Here is a 19,675-nt window from a genome sequence, read left to right as displayed (position 1 = left end):
TTAGCTGGGGTGCTATCCTCAGATAACAGCATTGTTTGCTTTCGTCGTAAAGCATTTTTGAAATCTGACACGTTGGCTGGATTCACAACAAGTGTAGCTTTAATTTGGTAAATTGAATGTGTGATTTCATGAAAGTTTAATTTTTATAGTAATTTATTTGAATTTGGCGCTCTGCATTTTCACTGGATGTTGGCCAAGTAGGACGCTACCGTCCCACATATCCCAGAGAGGTTAAAGTACTTTACTTCCTCTTTCAAAATATAATTTGGTGAATCATGTGACTCCATCATTTGTAACAAGTTTCAATAAATAAATAAAATTTGGTAGCATTTCTATATTGAAGTTTGAAAAAGAATTTGGTGCATTTTTCCCATATTCCATCCAGTTCGCTTTATTTTTATAATATATTACACTGGATATTTCTTGAATAAGGTCCTCCATTTCTTTTTGTTTTTCCTCTAACTTATTCTGTGCCTCTACGTTACAGTTTTTATTGCTATCTAACTGTACTGTTAGTCCTTCAATTTCCTTTGTTAATATGGAATCTTTTGATCTAAATTGCTTATGTTTTATAGACGAGTACTGAATTGCATGGCCTCTAAAGGCACATTTAGGTGTCCCATACAATAAGGGGATTTGCTGTACCTATGTAATGTTTGAAAAAGTCAGCTATAAATTCTTCTGTCCTAGTTCTAAACAATTTATCATCTAGTAAGCTTTGATTAAATTTCCAAAATCCTCACCCACGTGGAAATTCTGTAAGAGTAATACACTGCTCAAAAAAATAAAGGGAACACTTAAACAACACAATGTAACTCCAAGTCAATCACACTTCTGTGAAATCAAACTGTCCACTTAGGAAGCAACACTGATTGACAATAAATTTCACATGCTGTTGTGCAAATGGAATAGACAACAGGTGGAAATTATAGGCAATCAGCAAGACACCCCCAATAAAGGAGTGGTTCTGCAGGTGGTGACCACAGACCACTTCTCAGTTCCTATGCTTCCTGGCTGATGTTTTGGTCACTTTTGAACGCTGGCGGTGCTTTCACTCTAGTGGTAGCATGAGACGGAGTCTACAACCCACACAAGTGGCTCAGGTAGTGCAGCTCATCCAGGATGGCACATCAATGCGAGCTGTGGCAAGAAGGTTTGCTGTGTCTGTCAGCGTAGTGTCCAGAGCATGGAGGAGCTACCAGGAGACAGGCCAGTACATCAGGAGACGTGGAGGAGGCCGTAGGAGGGCAACAACCCAGCAGCAGGACCGCTACCTCCGCCTTTGTGCAAGGAGGAGCAGGAGGAGCACTGCCAGAGCCCTGCAAAATGACCTCCAGCAGGCCACAAATGTGCATGTGTCTGCTCAAACGGTCAGAAACAGACTCCATGAGGGTGGTATGAGGGCCCGACGTCCACAGGTGGGGGTTGTGCTTACAGCTCAACACCGTGCAGGACGTTTGGCATTTGCCAGAGAACACCAAGACTAACAAATTCGCCACTGGCGCCCTGTGCTCTTCACAGATGAAAGCAGGTTCACACTGAGCACATGAGCACATGTGACAGACGTGACAGAGTCTGGAGACGCCGTGGAGAACGTTCTGCTGCCTGCAACATCCTCCAGCATGACCGGTTTGGCGGTGGGTCAGTCATGGTGTGGGGTGGCATTTCTTTGGGGGCCGCACAGCCCTCCATGTGCTCACCAGAGGTAGCCTGACTGCCATTAGGTACCGAGATGAGATCCTCAGACCCCTAGTGAGACCATATGCTGGTGCGGTTGGCCCTGGGTTCCCCCTAATGCAAGACCTCATGTGGCTGGAGTGTGTCAGCAGTTCCTGGAAGAGGAAGGTATTGATGCTATGGACTGGCCCGCCCGTTCCCCAGACCTGAATCCAATTGTGCACATCTGGGACATCAGGTCTCGCTCCATTGCACCACAGACTGTCCAGGAGTTGGCTCTCATCAGGAGCATGCCCAGGCGTTGTAGGGAGGTCATACAGGCACGTGGAGGCCACACACACTACTGAGCCTCATTTTGACTTGTTTTAAGGACATTACATCAAAGTTGGATCAGCCTGTAGTGTGGTATTCCACTTTAATTTTGAGTGTGACTCCAAATCCAGACCTCCATGGGTTGATATTTGATTTCCATTGATAATTTGTGTGATTTTGTTGTCAGCACATTCAACTATGTAAATAAAAAAGTATTTAATAAGAATATTTCATTCATTCAGATCTAGGATGTGTTATTTTAGTGTTCCCTTTATTTTTTTGAGCAGTGTATAAAAGAAAGCGGACAAAAAGAAGGCGGGATGCTAAAGTTGGCGGAAAAACGTCTTGGTTTGAAAGGCGTATCAGTGACAACACCATGAATGCTGTAATGATTGGGTTAACGGGGTAAATAATGCTGTAATCAATGGGTTAAATAGTGCTGTAATCAATGGGTTAAATAATGCTGTAATCAATGGGTTAAATAGTGCTGTAATGGTAAAGAGTCTGTATGTTAAGGCCACATGGAGTCTAAATGGCTCCTCTTACTTCTATCAATAAACACATTTAAAACAATGAAGAATCATCTTTTGTATTGTGGATATTTTACAATCAGCATTGACCTGATACATTTGTTAAAACTAGCTACCAGTATATGACAGCAGTTCAATGTTTGTGGTGGGTATTGAGAAGGCTTGGGAGGGATAGTTTGGTTACATTGTGTAGTCTTGTCCATCCAAACAGACACACACACTGTTCTGCCCATGCACTGATAAGAGCATGCAGTTACTGTTGCATCTCTCAATCAGACCTTAACACACACACATTGCGTTATCAGCTGATACAGCATGTACAACATTTTTGCTGTGTGTTTCCTGATGTCAAGAGGTGGCTGTTCCTAGCAGTGTGACGATAATATGAGCCAGAATAGGGGTAGACACACAGCGTTTAGCGTTCCTACCCGAGCGAGTTGGTCTCTTCCAGTCCTCCCACTGTTACCAGTATAACACAGGTCCAGACGCAGGTCTCTCCCAGAATACTTGCTTCACCCTTTAGTCTGTCTACCAGTCTCCACAGAGCCCACTCACACACAGTCTCCACTCACACAGTCTCCACAGAGCCCACTCACACACACAGTCTCCACAGAGCACACTCACAGTCTCCAGTCTTGTCTACTGTACCTGTAGAATGACTTTCCTAGGTCCAGTACCAGACACTTCTCACCCAGTCCAGCCCAGAAAAACTCCAGCTCCAAAAAATAAAGTTCAGTCTAGTCCTTGTCTAATCCAATCTCGCAGTAGTAGTACTCTCTCAATAATATAGTCCAAACTTCTCTCCTAGTACAGCAGACCAGTATTAGCCTGGTTCTTCTGTCCCAGTGCAACCCACCAGTACCCCAGTCCAGCCAAGCAGTATAACCCAGACAATCCCAGTCCCTCTGAGCCCTCCAATCCCGTGGTGCAATACTAAAATAACCAACACGGCCCCCCTCTCCCCTGCAACCAGGCAGACTGTCCTTAACCCTTAATTACCTGCCAAGCTTACCATCTGTCTTTCACATCACCACACTACTACAAGCTTGTAATGAGAGCGAGAGAGCGAGCAAGTTAACAGGCTAGCTGCTCCACCACACCACAGACGGCGTGAGGAAGAGCACGAGAGAGCAAGTGTGTGTGTGAACCAGGGGAGTGTTCAGCTCAATCCCTCTACCGTTTGTTGAGAAGTCACTGACATTACAGGGGGAAACCCTCCCCCGCAACTCCTCCCTCTTTCCCTCCAAGCATTATACACAGTCTCCACCCCGTGGACTCTCACACATAGCCCTAGGTATGTGTACTCATGACTGTCAAACTGTACACCAATGACCTCCAGCACTGAATATGATCTATGACTTAATGATAAACAAACCATTTATGCAACAAGGGGCACTCTGTCCAATTATTTCACTTTTTTTTTTTTTTCTCAATCAGGCAACATGAACAACTTGTCCTCTAAGAGAGGCTACAGTACATAAACCTCAGTGAGTATTACTCAATGTGTGCTTCAAGGTTGGATTGCTGCGAGTCCATTAGCTACAGTTTCAGTTACTGATACTAAGTTGATGCAAAAAACCTCTGGACAGACCGGATCCCAGTTTCCCAAAAGCATCAACTTCTTAAGGCTAGGGGGCAGTATTTTGACATACAGATGAAAAGCGTGCCCAAAGTAAACTGCCTGTTACTCAGGCTCAGAAGCTAAGATATGCATATAATTGGTAGATTTGGATAGAAAACACTAACATTTCTAAAACAGTTAAAATAATGTCTGAGTATAACAGAACTGATTTGGCAGGCAAAACCCCAAGGACAATCCATCCAGGGGAGAAAAAGAAATTGAGGTCATTGGATTTTCCAATGCTTTTCTATGGGAAACTCAATTTATTAGGACCAACATTTCAGTTCCACTAGATGTCAACAGTCTTTAGAAATTGTTCAATGTTTTTCTTTTAAGAAATTAAGTAATCCTATTCTTTCCATGTGTCACTCAGAAGGACTCTAGTCTTTTGGTGAGTGTGAATAGGAGCGCGCTCCTCGTTTTTCTTCGGTATTGGAAACAGATTCAAATGTAAAATGGAATATCGATTATTTAAATTTTAGGGTACCTGAGGTTGGATTAGAAATGTTGTTTGAGATGTTTGGACCAAGTTTACAGGTAACTTATTAGATACTTTGTAGGCATTTGGGCGAGTTGGAACGGGTCTATTTCTGAATCAAACACGCCAAATAATTGGACATTTTTGGGACATAAAGGACTTTATCGAACAAAACAGCCATTCATTTTGTAACAGACATTTGGAATTGCAAAAAGATGAAGAATTATAAAAGGTAAGCGATTTATTTTATTGCCATTTCTGACTTTCGTTATGCATCTTTTTGGTTGGAAAATGTTTTTCATAGTTTTGTATGCGGGTCGCCTCAGATAATCGTATGGTATGCTTTCGCCGTAAAGCCTTTTTGAAATCTGACAAAGCGGTTGGATTAACAAGAAGTGTATCTTTTAAATTATGTAAGACACTTGTATCGTCATGAATGTTTAATATTACTTAGTATTTTTGAATTTCGCGCTCTGCAATTTACCGGATGTTGTCAAATCTATCCAGTTAACGGGATTCGAGCATTAAGGGGTCCATAAGAGGTTAATTAAGGTTAAGTTCATTGTTAGAACCTTCATAGGAGCATCGTTAAATCTCAGAGCTGTCATACCGTACAGTACAAAAAAAGTATGAATGTATGTACTTGTAAGTCGCTCTGGATAAGAGCGTCTGCTAAATGACTTAAATGTAAATGTATACCTTGGATCTAGTTTTGTCCTGTGGAATAAATATTGTGGATCTAAATGTTTTTCCTCCTAGTCCTGGACTATCGGACCACCATTTTATTACATTTGCAATCGCAACAAAACTGCTCAGACCCCAACCAAGGATCATCAAAAGCCGTGCTATAAATTCTCAGACAATCCAAAGATTCCTAGATGCCCTTCCAGACTCCCTCCACCTACTCAAGGACTTGAGCACAAAAAAACTGAGGATCTAAATTTAACCTTGAGTAATACCCTAGATGCAGTTCGGCCCCTAACAACAAAACATTTGTAACAAGAAATTTGCTCCCTGGTATACAGAAAATACCCGAGCCCTGAAGCAAGCTTCCAGAAAATTAGAACGGAAATGATGCTCCACCAAACTAGAAGTCTTCCAACTAGCTTGGAAAGACAGTACCGTGCAATATCAAAGAGCCCTCACCTAATTGAGGAGAATAAGAACAATCCCCAAAAATGTTTTGATACTTTTGCAAAGCTAACTAAAAAGCAGTATTCAACAAGAGAGGATAGCTTTCAGTTCAGCAGTGAAAAATTCATGAAATTTATGAACTGAAAACATGATCATTAGAAAATAAATTAAACTCCTCGTTGAATCTGTGTATTTCTCCAAAGCTCAGCTGTCCTTAGTCTGTACAGAACTGCCAGGACCAATGGAGACGCTCAAGTTTTTTAATCCTGTTTCAACACATTCATGGAAATAGTCATGACCTCAAAATCATCAAACTGCATACTGTGTACCAAACTCACTAAAAAAGTGGCTGTAATAAAGCCTCTTAAAAGGCAAACCTTGACCTAGAAAATATTTGTAAAAAAATACACAAAAACACCATTAAACCTATCAAATCTCCCATTCCCCTCGAGAAAATGTAAAAGCTGTTGCACAGCAACTCACTGCCTTCCCGATAATGTATATGAAATGCTTCAGTCTGGTTTTAGACCCCATCATAGCACTGAGACTGTACTCGTGAAGGTGGTAAATTACCTTTTAATGGCGTCAGACCAAGGCTCTCCATCTGTCCTCGTGCTCCTAGACCGTAGTGCTGCTTTGACACCATCCAGCCCCACATTATTTTGGAGAGATTAGAAACCCTAATTGGTCTACACGGACAAGTTCTTGCCTGGTTTAGATCTTATCTGTCAGAAAGATCTGTTCGCCTCTGGATGGTTTGTCCTCTGACAAATCAATTGTAAGTGGCACCATTCCTCAAGGTTTCATTTTAGGACCACTATTGTTTTCACTATATATATATATATATTCTACCTCTTGGTGATGTCATTCGGAAACACACTGTCAACTTTCACTGCTATTTGGATGACACACAGCTGTACATTTCGATGAAACATGGTGAAGCCCCAAAATTGCCCTCGCTGGAAGCCTGTCTTTCAGACATAAGGAAGTGGATGGCAGCACATTTTTTACTTTGAAACTCAGAGATGCTAGTTCTAGGTCCCAAGAAACAAAGTGTTCTGCTGTTGGATTTGCCAATTAAGTTGGTATGGTTGTACAGTCGTCTGAAAAAAAACTGAAGGACCTCACCGTTACTCTGGACACCGATCTCTCTTTGACGAACATGTAAAGAATAGCTTTCCCCATCTTCGTAACATTGCAAGAATCAGAACCTTTTTGTCCAAAAATTATGCAAAAAAGATAATCCATGCGTTGTCACTTCTAGATTGGACTACTGCAGTGCTCCACTCTACGGCTACCCGGATAAAGCACCAAATAGGCTTCAGTTAGTGCTGAAACACAGCTGCTAGAATTCTGACTAGAACCCCAAAAGTTGATCATGTTACTCCAGTGCTAGTCTCTCTATATTGGCTTCCTGATAAGGCTAAGGCTGATTTCAATGTTTTACTGCTAATGAATCTTTCTACTCATTTTGTTAATTTGAGTCAGTTATGCCCTGGGCACACAGGACCCCCTACCGGCGAACGATGATTCTACGAGCCTCTCGTTCACATGTAGTTCACCATAAGGGGCTTATTGGAGCTGACATTTTTGACAGACTTCTGAAAGCGTGATTTTAAAACTTTTGATTGCTAGGCCTACAAATATTATTTATTGGTACTTTGAAACAAGATCTAGTTGTGGCCGCACTCGGATTAGATTGTGAACGACTATTTTGGCAGAATGCATTGCTTGATAGCCATGAGAGTGATAAACAATATTGTTCGCAAACTGCAGCACTCCAAACGATTTGTTCTACAGTTTGTTGAGCAGAGGCTGTGTATGTTTTTGTTTCTACAAAGCTACATCCATCATAATGTTCAATTAATTGCATTCATTCTTGCACCAAAATTGCATTCATTCTTGCACCATGCGATCAATTATCAGTTTTAAACATGTACTTTTCTTCTCTATGCTGCCTGCAGCATGATCAATTTTGCCTGCGCGCACATGACAAACCTACTCATTCAAGGGTTTTTATTTTTACTATATTGTAGAATATTTGTGAAGACGTCAACACTATGAAATAACACGTATGGAATCATGTAGTAACCAAAAAAGTTAAAAATAAATCAAAATACATGTTAGATTCTTCAAAGTAGCCACCCTTTGCCTTGACAGCTTTGCACTCTTGGCATTCTCTCATCCAGCTTCATGAGGAATGCTTTTCCAACCGTCTAATGTCCATTGCTCATGTTTCTTGGCCCAAGCAAGTCTCTTTTTCTTATTGGTGTCCTTCAGTAGTGGTTTCTTTGCAGCAATTTGACCATGAAGGCCTGATTTTACTTGCACATGATCATCTGATGATTTATCACTCCAGTGTTAATCTGCTAAATTGTAATTATTCGATTTCTTGCCTACCTCCTCATGCCTTTTGCACACATTGTATATAGATTCTCTTTTTTTCTACCATGTTATTGACTTGTTTATTGTTTACTCCATGTGTAACTCTGTGTTGTCTGTTCACACTGCTATGCTTTATCTTGGCCAGGTCGCAGTTGCAAATGAGAACTTGTTCTCAACTAGCCTACCTGGTTAAATAAAGGTGAAATATATATATATATATTTTTTTTTAAATAATAATAATAATTCAGTGTCCTCTGAACAGTTGATGTTGAGATGTGTCTGTTACTTGAACTCTGAAGCATTTATTTGGGCTGCAATTTCTGAGGCTGGTAACTCTAATGAACTTATCCGCTGCAGCGACGGTAACTCTGGGTCTTCCTTTCCTGTGGAGGTCCTCATGAGAGCCAGTTTCATCATAGTTTTTCCAACTGCACTTGAAGAAACTTTCAACGTTCCTTCAAACGTCTTAAAGTAATGGACTGTCGTTTCGCTTTGCTTATTTGAGCTGTTCTTGCCATATAGGGCTATTTTCTGTATACCACCCATACCTCGTCACAACACAACTGATTGGCTTAAACGCATTAAGGAAAGAAAATCCCCAAATTAACTTATAAAAAGGCACACCTGTTAATGCATTCCAGGTGAAATGCATTCCAGGTGACTACCTCATGAAGCTTGTTGGGAGAATGCCAAGAGCGTGCAAAGCTGTCATCAACACAAAGGGTGGCTATTTGAAGAATCTCAAATATATTTTGATTTGTTTAACACTTTTTTGGTTACTACACGATTCCATGTGTTAAAAAACGTATTGTTTGAAACAGAAATGTCTACGTTTTGCAATAAACAGTAAGAATGGAATTCTGAAATGCTAGCAATTATTGTAGTATTAGAAACGTGTGAAAGCAAAAGCAAATATTTCAAAAACTTCGCTCTGGCGACTCCTTGTGGCGGGCCGGGAACCTGCAGGCTGACATCGGTCGTGAGTTTAACGGTGTTTCTTCTGAGACACTGGTGCGGCTGGCTTCCGGATTTAGCGGGCTGGTGTTAAGAAGCGCGGTTTTGCAGGTCATGTTTCGGAGGAGCCCATTGGGGAGTTGCAGCGATGAGACAAGCTCAAAAAAGGGAGCTGCATATTTATTTATTATGCCAATCCTCTCTTTCTACAATTTGACGTTTGCACTGCACTCGATCCTATATCTGTACAGCAAATCAACAATCTGTTCACTAGCTCACCCGACCTGTGTTGACTGACAGTTTGAAGGTCCAATCAGAGTGCAGACTGTGCGTTTCACTAGCCAATCTGTTGCAGTGTTTTTTTTTACTTTTCCAAGGGCGATGCTGTAGCTACTGTCTCTGGCTGTGTGTAGATTAAGCCACATACACCAGGATGCCGCAACTGGCAGCCCGTGATTTTATTTGCCCCCCAACACTTGCTCCTTCCATGACAGACTGGCTAGGTGAATCCAGGCATAAATGAGCATTTCTCTCTCAGTCTCACTGCAAAATGTGTATAATTGCAGGAAATTAGCTCTAAAACTGGATACTTTTGTCACTGCGGCCAACAGGAGGGCTTTTAAAATGTTCAGTTGACGACAGCACCGTTGGCCATACCGACTGCCACACCCCTACCACCTAAGCCCCATTTTGATCCAGAAGAAACCCTGCAAATGTAAGCAAGGTTTGAAATTTTTTCTTTTATTTATTTTTATTTAACCATTATTTTACCAGGTAAGTTGACTGAGAACACGTTCTCATTTGCAGCAACGACCTGGGGAATAGTTACAGGGGAGAGGAGGGGGATGAATGCACCAATTGTAAACTGGGGATTATTAGGTGACCATGATGGTTTGAGGGCCAGATTGGGAATTTAGCCAGGACACCGGGGTTAACACCCCTACTCTTACGATAAGTGCCATGGGATCTTTAATGACCTCAGAGAGTCAGGACACCCGTTTAACGTCCCATCCGAAAGACGGCACCCTACACAGGGCAATTTCCCCAATCACTGCCCTGGGGCATAGCGATATTTTTTTTAGACCAGAGGAAAGAGTGCCTCCTACTGGCCCTCCAACACCACTTCCAGCAGCATCTGGTCTCCCATCCAGGGACTGACCAGGACCAACCCTGCTTAGCTTCAGAAGCAAGCCAGCAGTGGTATGCAGGGTGGTATGCTGCTGGCAATGATTATGCTTTAGTAAAATATTCTATCTGTTTGTGCGTCTTGCGGTCAATTTGCAGTCTACAAATAATTTGTCATTTCAAGTCAGTCTCAAGTCAAAGTCGAGTCCCAAGTCTTGAGGTTCCAAGTCAAGACATTCTATTTTCAAGTCTAAAGTATTCACATTTGTCATGTAACTTGAGTCCACGACTGCTGTTTTCTACCAGATAAATTGTTCAAGTTTATTAGTCGTATGTACTGGAGACGCATGGAATACATCGTCCAACTAAATGCTTACTTGCAGGTTCCTTCTCGACAATAAAGTACTTTTATTGCCTTCAGTTGCTCTTTAAGGTAAGATTTGAATGGAGAAAGCTGAACCGAGAGCAGCACTGCTTTTCTTTTGATCCTTTGATCCAATTAGTATCGACACATGCCTCAACAATGCACTTAGCAAACACTCTCGCTGCGTGGTGTTTTGGAAAACGCATCTTACGTCTTCGGCTGTTGTAGGAACGATGTATCGTAGGCACACACGCATTATGATTTCAGTGATACACAGTGCACACACCGCTGCATAGCCTCAACTCAGTCCGCTAAATGAACCTTTTGTGCTAAGGTCGTCTGGAAATTAACATATGAAGACCTGTTGCGCTATTGCAGGCTGGGTAAGTTATTTTAGCCAGTCAACCGTAAAAGGCACGGCGAAAAACATGTTACTAATAGCCAACAGAAACAAGATAGCAATAACTTAGATGAAAAAGAAATAGCATACAGGTATTAACTGTTTATAAAGCTAGGGCCTACATCAAATAGCATTTGCTAATTAAGTCTGGTGCTAACGTACTTACCCACTCCGTCTTCCGACTTCATAACCATCATGTAGCCTTTCTGTAAACTACGAATCCTTTCAAAAACTTTACAAATTGCTGCTCACGTAGCAACTATTAATTGGAATGCTCAGATTATATATATTTTTTAAAGAGGCTGACTTTTTATCGACTTTCTATCTTAAAATTACGTGTAACAGCTGTGAATTGACTCAGAACTGGGGCGTCCCATATGCGGTGAAACAAGGCGTGGTTTAGTAATACTTGCTACTGGGCAGCCAATCAGAAGCTTTGCTATCCCGATATTCGCTAAGCTCCACCCCCAGAAGTCACATGCACACACACACACACAAGCACCTTGCTGCCCATGTTGACTCCAATTCCCACAGTTGTGGCAACGGTCAAGTTGCCTGGATGTCCTTTTGGTGGTGGACCATTCTTGATACACATGGGAAACTGGGAAGCATGGGAAACCAGCAGCGTTGCATTTCTATAATAGCCTCTTCAAAGGAACTTAAATATTTTGTCTTGCCCATGAATGGCACACACACAATTCGTGTCTCAAGGCTTAAAAATAATGATTTAACCTGTCTCCTCCCCTTCATCTTCAATGACTGAAGTGGATTTGATTTAACAAGTGACATCAATCAGGGATCATAGTTTCACCTGGTCAGTCTGTCTTGAATAATATTTTGTATACTCAGTTTACAGTTTCCACTAGTTACCATAGTCACAAAGTCAAAATTGGAAACAAACATTTGCTTTTTTATCTTAATTTAAGGTTAGTGTTTGGCATAAAGTTAGCAGTGTGGTTAAGGTTAGGGTTACGTTTAAAATCACATTTTAAGAAGAAAAATTGTAGAAATGGAAGGGGTTTATGACTTTGTGGCTGTGGTAACTAGTGATGACAGATTTATAGCGCTTGACCTCTGAATGGTGAATGACGTGATGACAGGCTAAAGGACCATTTTAACTCTCCATCATAACAATGAGAGAGAGAGATAGAGCGAGAGTGAAAACATGTGAGAATATACAAGGACAGATAGAGAGAGACAGAAAATTACGTGGCTAGACAAGAGAGGAAGAGAAAGAAGAGAGATGAAGAGTAGGGGCAAAATGGGACAAAAGAGGGAGAGCGGGTTTTAAAGTGCAGCTGTGTGCTTGAATCAGAGCTTCATTCACTAAGTTTGGCCACAGAGAGAGGAAAACAGGATATGCTGTGAGAGAGAAAGGGAGAGAGCATTACAGGATATGCCACTGATATCTGCAGAACCAAGGAGAATGAGTTTCTGAAAAGAAGGTATTCATCTATATATATAAGCCTCTGAAAAGAAGGTATATAAATAGTAAATCTGACTTTCTGTTTAAGGAGTTTATCAGTAAAATGATTTAAGCCATGGTGAATGGGGAATTAACCACAGTGGCAGGAGGGGACAAAAACGGAGGAAGGGAGAGGACAAACAACACCTTCAATGTAGATTATTTATTCAGAATGCTTTTTAACCTTGAAAGGATGATAAGGTATAAACAACAGAAAAATCTACAGGCTCCGGATTGTGGTATTAAAAGGTGGCTATTTTCTCCTCTTCAGTCATCTCACATCATCTAATGTTGAGAACTGCAGAGAGAAAAATAGAGCATGTCACAAACACTAGTTTGAAATTACACATTAGGTAGGGTAGCACAATTCTGACAACTTTCCCAAAATGTTCATGTTTTCCAGAAAATCTGGTGGGACGATTCCTGGAATCAGAAGGGAATGAGCAGGAAATCCGGAATCCTTCAACCAGAATTTCTCGAAAACCTGGGAATTATGGGAACGGTATCGGAATTTTGTAACCCCAGTGGGCTGGAATAACTATGTGTTGGCTGGAATAACTTTTCTCCTTCCTTACCTGGAGATCCATCCATGCAATCCATGGAATTTGTTTTTGAAAAGATGTCATTGTATAGCATGGGGTCAACATCCTTTAGTAGGGTGATCATGAGCTCAGACGCACGTTCACCTTTGTCATAGATCATGTCCACAAGGACACGTGCTTTATTTGCCCGCCCATGTGTCTCCATTATGGTTTCCTTCTCAAATTGATTGATCACGATTTGGCTAAAGAGTATATCTACTAGACGATTGATGTTGGCCTCGTTCAATCTCTTCACAATGTCCCCCCTTTCCCTGTACAATCCTTCAGCTGTCCAAATTGAAATAAAGAGAACATGAGAATGATTATTAGAGAATGGTTATTGACAATCATACGTTTGATACCGTCAGTCTCTGTAACAAACAAATTCCTGAAGCCACCTGAATCAGCATTTAAGTACTAGAGCATGTAGAAACAGACTACCCCTTACAAAAAAAGATTGCAGTTTTGAAACTGCAGTAAAAGTGCAGTAACTGCAGTCGATTGTAGTATTTTGGACGTAGTAATTGCAGAATTAATGCAGTTATTCTGCACTCTAACTGCAGTTACACCACAAAATTACTGCAGTAAATAAAAAGGTTATTTTTGATGCAGTATTTACAGCATACTGCAGTTGTACTGCACTCTAACTGCAATCATTTTTTTTTATATATATAAAAATCGGAAGCCAGGGAAACCTGTATCCTGCACGTTTTCAAGTTAAAAGTTGCCATTCTCTATTACTCCTCAGTGGAGTTTACTTCACATTTAGGTAGCTAATGTTGAAGGCATTCAGTTGTACAACTGACTAGGTATCCCCCTTTAATATAATGGATTTGTTTTCCAGGCCAAGTCTAGATAGCACTAGCTGTATTATGCCTACAACAATGAAGTTTCAGTCCTCTAGGTGTATCACTACTGCATGGGCATATCTCTGGGTGACTTGGACATTCCCATGCATGCACCTTATCAAAATATCAAGTCAACTTAGTGTATGTAAACTTCTGACCCACTGGAATTGTGATACAGTGAATTATAAGTGAAATAATCTGTCTGTAAACAATTGTTGGAAAAATAACTTGTGTCATGCACAAAGTAGATGTCCTAACCGACTTGCCAAAACTATAGTTTGTTAACAATACATTTGTGGAGTGGTTGAAAAACGAGTTTTAATGACTCCAACCTAAGTGTATGTAAACTTCTGACTTCAACTGTACTTTCCTATTTAGAGGATATAGTTGCTTTTTGGTGGTTATCATGTTCGACCTCCAAGCCCGAGGTCCTAGCCCGAGGTCGACCGGCACAGTCGATAGCGCCCCGGACCTCGGGCTAGGAGGTCGAGGGTTCGAGACCTGCACCCTGCTGTTTCATTACATTGGTGTCAGAAGTGAACGGACCTTGCATCCACGACAGTGCGTGTGCTTGGCCGGTGAGCGCGTTCCTGTAAGACGTAGAGTTGCAAGCTAGCGCAAGGACGCGCTCTTTGAAAGGAGGGAGTAGTGTAACGACCCTAGGTTCATAAGCGCGGAAATCGACTCTGCGGCACGAGCATGCTTTTGCGGCACAGTCGATAGCGCGCCGGACCTCGGGCAAGGAGGTCGAGGGTTCGAGACCTGCTCCCTGCTGTTTCATTACAATAGTGTTCTTGAATAATGTTAATTGTAACATTTAGTCACAACAATGTTCTTAAATAATATACATTTTAATGCTTAGTGAAGAAATCATAATTTAGAGTATCTGTTAGTCCTTTGGAGCACAATTTGTGAGATTTTTTGTTTGTTTTTCATTCCACTTCTAAAAACCCATATATTGGCAGATATATCGTAATCGGTGACTTTTGCCTCCCTAAAATCTCCTATTGATCGGGCTCTAATGGTAATGACGTTTGTTTTTGATGATAATTGTTAGGTGGGGGTTGCTAGCTACAGTGGTATCTTCAACCTAGCCAAGCTTTTAGCTAGCTAGTGTAACAGATGTAACTTTACGTCGTCCCCTCGCCCCGACCCGGGCGCGAACCAGGGACCCTCTGCACACATCAACAACTGACACCCACGAAGCGTCGTTAGCCATCGCTCCACAAAAGCCGCGGCCCTTGCAAAGCAAGGGGCAACACTACTTAAGTCTCAGAGCAAGTGACGTAACTGATTGAAATGCTACTAGCGCGCACCCGCTAACTAGCTAGCCATTTCACATCCGTTACACTCACCCCCCTTTCAACCTCCTCCTTTTCCGCAGCAACCAGTGATCCGGGTCAACAGCATCAATGTAACAGTATAACTTTAAACCGTCCCCTCGCCCCGACACGGGCGCGAACCAGGGACCCTCTGCACACATCGACAACGGTCGCCCACGAAGCGTCGTTACCCATCGCTCCACAAAAGCCGCGGCCCTTGCAAAGCAAGGGGCAACACTACTTAAGTCTCAGAGCAAGTGACGTAACTGATTGAAATGCTACTAGCGCGCACCCGCTAACTAGCTAGCCATTTCACATCCGTTACACTAGCTTGACTTGCAATAAAGTTAGAGAAACAAGTTGAGAAAAACGTAACTAAACAAAACTTCAGTTACAAAAGAAAATCACTGCAGTAAAAAACAACGGTGTTATTTTGGACGCAGTATTTGTAGCGTACTGCAGATATACTGCACTCTAACTGCAATCTTTTTTCGTAAGGGAAACGCTACACTTGTCCGTTCAGTAGCAAGGCAAGACTGATCGAGCGAGGCGTCTGTAAAGATGTCATACGGCTTAATGAAAACGTCACGATGGGAACGGGCATATGCCGCGTTCAGAACAACTGGGAATTCGGAAAAATATGAGGTCAAATCATGACGTCAGTGATCTTTAGGTAGGAAAGTTGGAGCTCTAGAAAGAGGGCAGAGTTCCTAAGTTGGAATTCCGAGTTGGGAGACCCTTCAAAACGATTTTTCCCAGTCGGAGCTCGTTTTTCCCGAGTTCCCAGTTGTTTTGAACGCACTGAAGACAGAAGTCAGAGATTTCCGAGTTCCCAATTGTTTTGAACGCAGCATAAATTCGAAGCAGCGTATGGACGCCTGTATCTCTTTATCAGAAGAACGTGTTTGATCACGTGCTTTTTCAAAACGTGTGTTGCAAAATGCGAGATCCCACTTATTTCGCCGTGGTTCCGGTACTTTCTTCGATTCCAAGCTGCTTTCTAACACCGACCTCTACTGGACACTGTACTTACAAAAATATTAAGCATTTTGTACGTTCAATTTTATCTGACCGGTAGTTTAGCAGGTAGAGATGGGAACTATGGAACATTCAGGGACGTGAGGGTATGAGGTCGAATTCCGTTGAAGGCACACTGTTTTGAAAATTGTTTAATATGAAACCACACTTTCTGCACTGTTCAAATTATTTGTTTTATTTGGTATTGTTTAAGCATCTGTGTTAAGCACCCAAAATAATGGCATAGATTCCGTTTTTGTAAACATGAAGGCAAAAAAGGGAAGCATGAGATGCGAACCTGATACTACAACTGATTATTGACTGACCATTAAAACTTCTCTAGGGTAGGGAGCAGCATTCGGAATTTTGGATGAAAAGCATGCCCATATAAAACTGCCTGCTACTCGGGCACAGAAGATATGATATGCATATAACTGGTAGATTTGGATAGAAAACACTCTAAAGTTTCCAAAACTGTTAAAATAGTGTCTGTGAGTATAACAGAACTGATTTGGCAGGTGAAAATCTGAGAAAAATCCATTCAGGAAGCCGTTTTTTTTTTTTTTGTAGTTTTCTATTCAATGCCATTAAAGTATCCATTAGCTTAGGACTCAACTTGCCATTCCTATGCCTTCCACTAGATGTCAACAGTCTTTAGAAATTGTTTCAGGCTTGTATTCTGAAAAATGAGGGAGTAAGAGCAGTCTGAATGAGTGGTCCCTGCCGTCTCACAGAGTTTTACATTAGCGCACCGAGAGAGTGCCTTTCAAGTTTACCTTTTATATTGACGACGTTATTGTCCGGGTGAAATATTATCGATTATTTAGGCTAAAAACAACCTGAGGGTTGAATATAAACATTGTTTGACATGTTTCTATGAACTTTACGGATACAATTAGGATTTTTTTGTCTGCCTGTTGTGACTGCGTTTGAGCCTGTGGATTACTGAAGAAAACTCGCAAACAAAACAGAGGTTTTTGGATATAAAGAAACTTTATCGAACAAAAGGAACGTTTATTGAGTAAATGAATGTCTTCTGAGTGCAAACATATGAAGATCATCAAAGGTAAGGGATTCATTTTATCTCTATTTCTGACGTGTGTAACTCTTCTTCTTGGCTGGTTGCTGTTTGTAATGATTTGTCTGCTGGGCTATGTTCTCAAATAATCGTAAGGTATGCTTTCGCCGTAAAGCATTTTTTAAATCTGACACCGTGGTTGGATTCACAATAAGTTAATCTTTAAACCTATGTAAAATATGTTTTCTGAATTTTTATAATGAGTATTTCTGTATTTGAATTTGGCGCCCTGCAGTTTCACTGGCTGTTGAAGAGGTGGGAAGCTACCGTCTCACGTACTCTAGAGAGGTTTTAAAGCCACCGATTTACCACTGCGCCACAGAGTTTTGATGAAGACAGTAGATCAACAAAAAAAAAAGTATATCTGATAATCACACACTGCTATTTATTGTTGACCAGCAGATGTCACTAATGTGCATTATGAACAGATAATGACGTTCTGAGTAATCAACCATTTTTCAGCACAAATTGATGAAAGCGCCGAAGCCTTCAGAAAGCCTCGGTTTCCCATCACTACTCATACCGTAGCTACAGCCCTGTTACACGGCATAATACTAGAAGTATTTAAAGGTGTCGTCCGTAATATTGTCATATTCGTCTCCCTTTTAACTTCAGAGAACGAAAACCAATCATGAAGCAAGAATACGTTGCTGTGTGATGGCTGGCTGACCGAAGTAATTTCATTACATTACTAAAAACAAGTTGTACACTTTTTAACTCTTTCATTTTAGTGATGATAGGAGTGGTGCACACATATTTACCACACAAACAAGTAGAACAGGTTGCTATGATACAACAAAATACAAAAAAGGCCAGCACTCACTAATTTATAAATGACCATTTAAACTTTGTTTTACATTCTCTCATGGCAACATAATCCAAGTGAGTGCTGGCCTTTTTCCTTTTGATGTGATAACTTGTTTGCCTCCGCTTCCAAGAACCCAATCATTTGTTTAGGCAAGAGGATAAGAGTTTAGTGCATTCTCTCTCTTTACAATACTATGATACAGTACACACAAAGTAGAGAAATTGTTGTTCGTGGCAACATATCATATTCATTCTGTATTAAAAGACTAATAGTTACCTGCCATACTCTGTTGAAAATCTGAAAATGCCTTGTGTGCGTGCGCGCAAGAAAACGAAAGAGAAAGTTAGACAGTTTTACTCACGACTGGTTGTCACTACCTGGGCAGGAGACAAAGTCATAAACCCCACCTATTTCTGTAACTTCTCTTTTTAAAATCTGATTTTAAATCTTAAAGGAAAATTCCACCCAAAAACTTTGTCTACATCATAAAAATTCATTAAAACCAAAATGTGCTTTTCATTTGAATTTAAGGTTAGGGTTAAGCATAAGGTTAGCAGTGTGGGTAAAAGAAAAACTATATTTTGGTATTTGTTTCATTAGTCCACTGTTGATAAAGTCCGAAAATGTTTTGCATGTCAGCAATCAAGTTTTCAAGAAAGTTTCACTTTCAATATACAGAAATACAGCCGGTATGATCTGGAAAACTTGATTGCTGACATGTAAAACATTTTCGGACTTTATCAACAGTGGACTAATGAAACAAATACCATAATATAGTTTTAGGGTGGATTTTTGTTTTAACCACACTGCTAACCTTATGCCTAACCCTGACCTTAAAATAAGACCAAAAAGCATTTTTTTGTTTTGACCAATTTTTACGATATAGACAATTTTGACTTTGCCGCTGGCCCATCTGGTGGAAACGCAAGACAAGGCGGGTTTAAACAATATAAAACAATAACTTGGCCAGTAATCCAGTTCATTAACTCACTATAATGACATTCTCGTTACATAATTTAAAGTGTATGACACCATGTCGCAGCCCAGTCATGGACGAACAAGTTTGATTAAAAAATAAATAAAATGAAGGAAAATGACACTATCGTGCGAACCAGAACTGTACCGTGCAGAATATAATATTATATTTACAGATTGTCCTTTCCAGCACATGTAATAGCTGTCGCTTTCCTCATCCTCAGATGAGGTGAGGAGAGAAGGATCTTCTGACCAAAATGCGGAGTCCGGGAAATATGCCATCTTTATTACAAATACGACGTAGACTAAACAAAACAAAACACTTTCAAAACTTACAAAATAACAAAACGACGTTGACGCAACCTGAACATAAACTTACATAGACAAACGTAAACTCACGAACAGGAACGTACATCGAAACATACGAACAGCCAAACAGCTCCGAAAGTGAATACATCGAACACAACGACGAAAGACATCGTTACAGAACCACCCACCAAATTACCAGAACCAAGCAGCGGGGAAAAGGGCAGCGAAAGCAACCACAGAAATCCCAGGACTTGTGGACTTGGGAGGAAGAGTTGAATGGAGAAGGACCCTG

The 19,675-nt window shown here is 41.1% G+C and overlaps 2 protein-coding genes across 7 annotated transcripts in view; both read right to left on the bottom strand.

Annotated features, from left to right (window-relative positions):
- Window positions 1–19,675, bottom strand: part of LOC129828662 (cytohesin-1-like) — a 49,379-nt gene that overhangs the window by 23,062 nt on the left and 6,642 nt on the right. For 2 of the 6 annotated variants that reach the window (XM_055889768.1, XM_055889770.1), the window contains exon 1: window positions 3,168–3,692. The exons of 2 other annotated variants lie outside the window; for them this stretch is intronic. Coding sequence is in view for 1 of the 4 variants with exons in the window: in XM_055889767.1 (XP_055745742.1) it covers window positions 11,147–11,177 (31 nt within the window). In the remaining 3 variants the exon portion in view is untranslated. Of the gene's footprint in view, window positions 1–3,167; window positions 3,693–11,146; window positions 11,366–19,675 lie in introns of those variants that run through there. 2 more of the 6 variants (XM_055889767.1, XM_055889771.1) reach the window with 2 other exon arrangements.
- LOC129828663 (inhibitor of apoptosis protein-like) lies at window positions 12,594–18,463 on the bottom strand. Its single transcript, XM_055889775.1, has 3 exons — window positions 18,376–18,463; window positions 13,021–13,314; window positions 12,594–12,743 (listed from the first exon to the last, which is right to left on the bottom strand). Exons 1-3 carry the CDS (start codon window positions 18,380–18,382, stop codon window positions 12,727–12,729), a joined length of 318 nt encoding a protein of 105 aa, XP_055745750.1. The 5' UTR covers window positions 18,383–18,463; the 3' UTR covers window positions 12,594–12,726.

This window comes from Salvelinus fontinalis, chromosome 30, assembly GCF_029448725.1.
Source record: "Salvelinus fontinalis isolate EN_2023a chromosome 30, ASM2944872v1, whole genome shotgun sequence".
Taxonomy (NCBI): domain Eukaryota; kingdom Metazoa; phylum Chordata; class Actinopteri; order Salmoniformes; family Salmonidae; genus Salvelinus; species Salvelinus fontinalis.
Note: the sequence above shows the minus strand (reverse complement) of the source record. Positions and strands in the feature narration are given on the sequence as shown.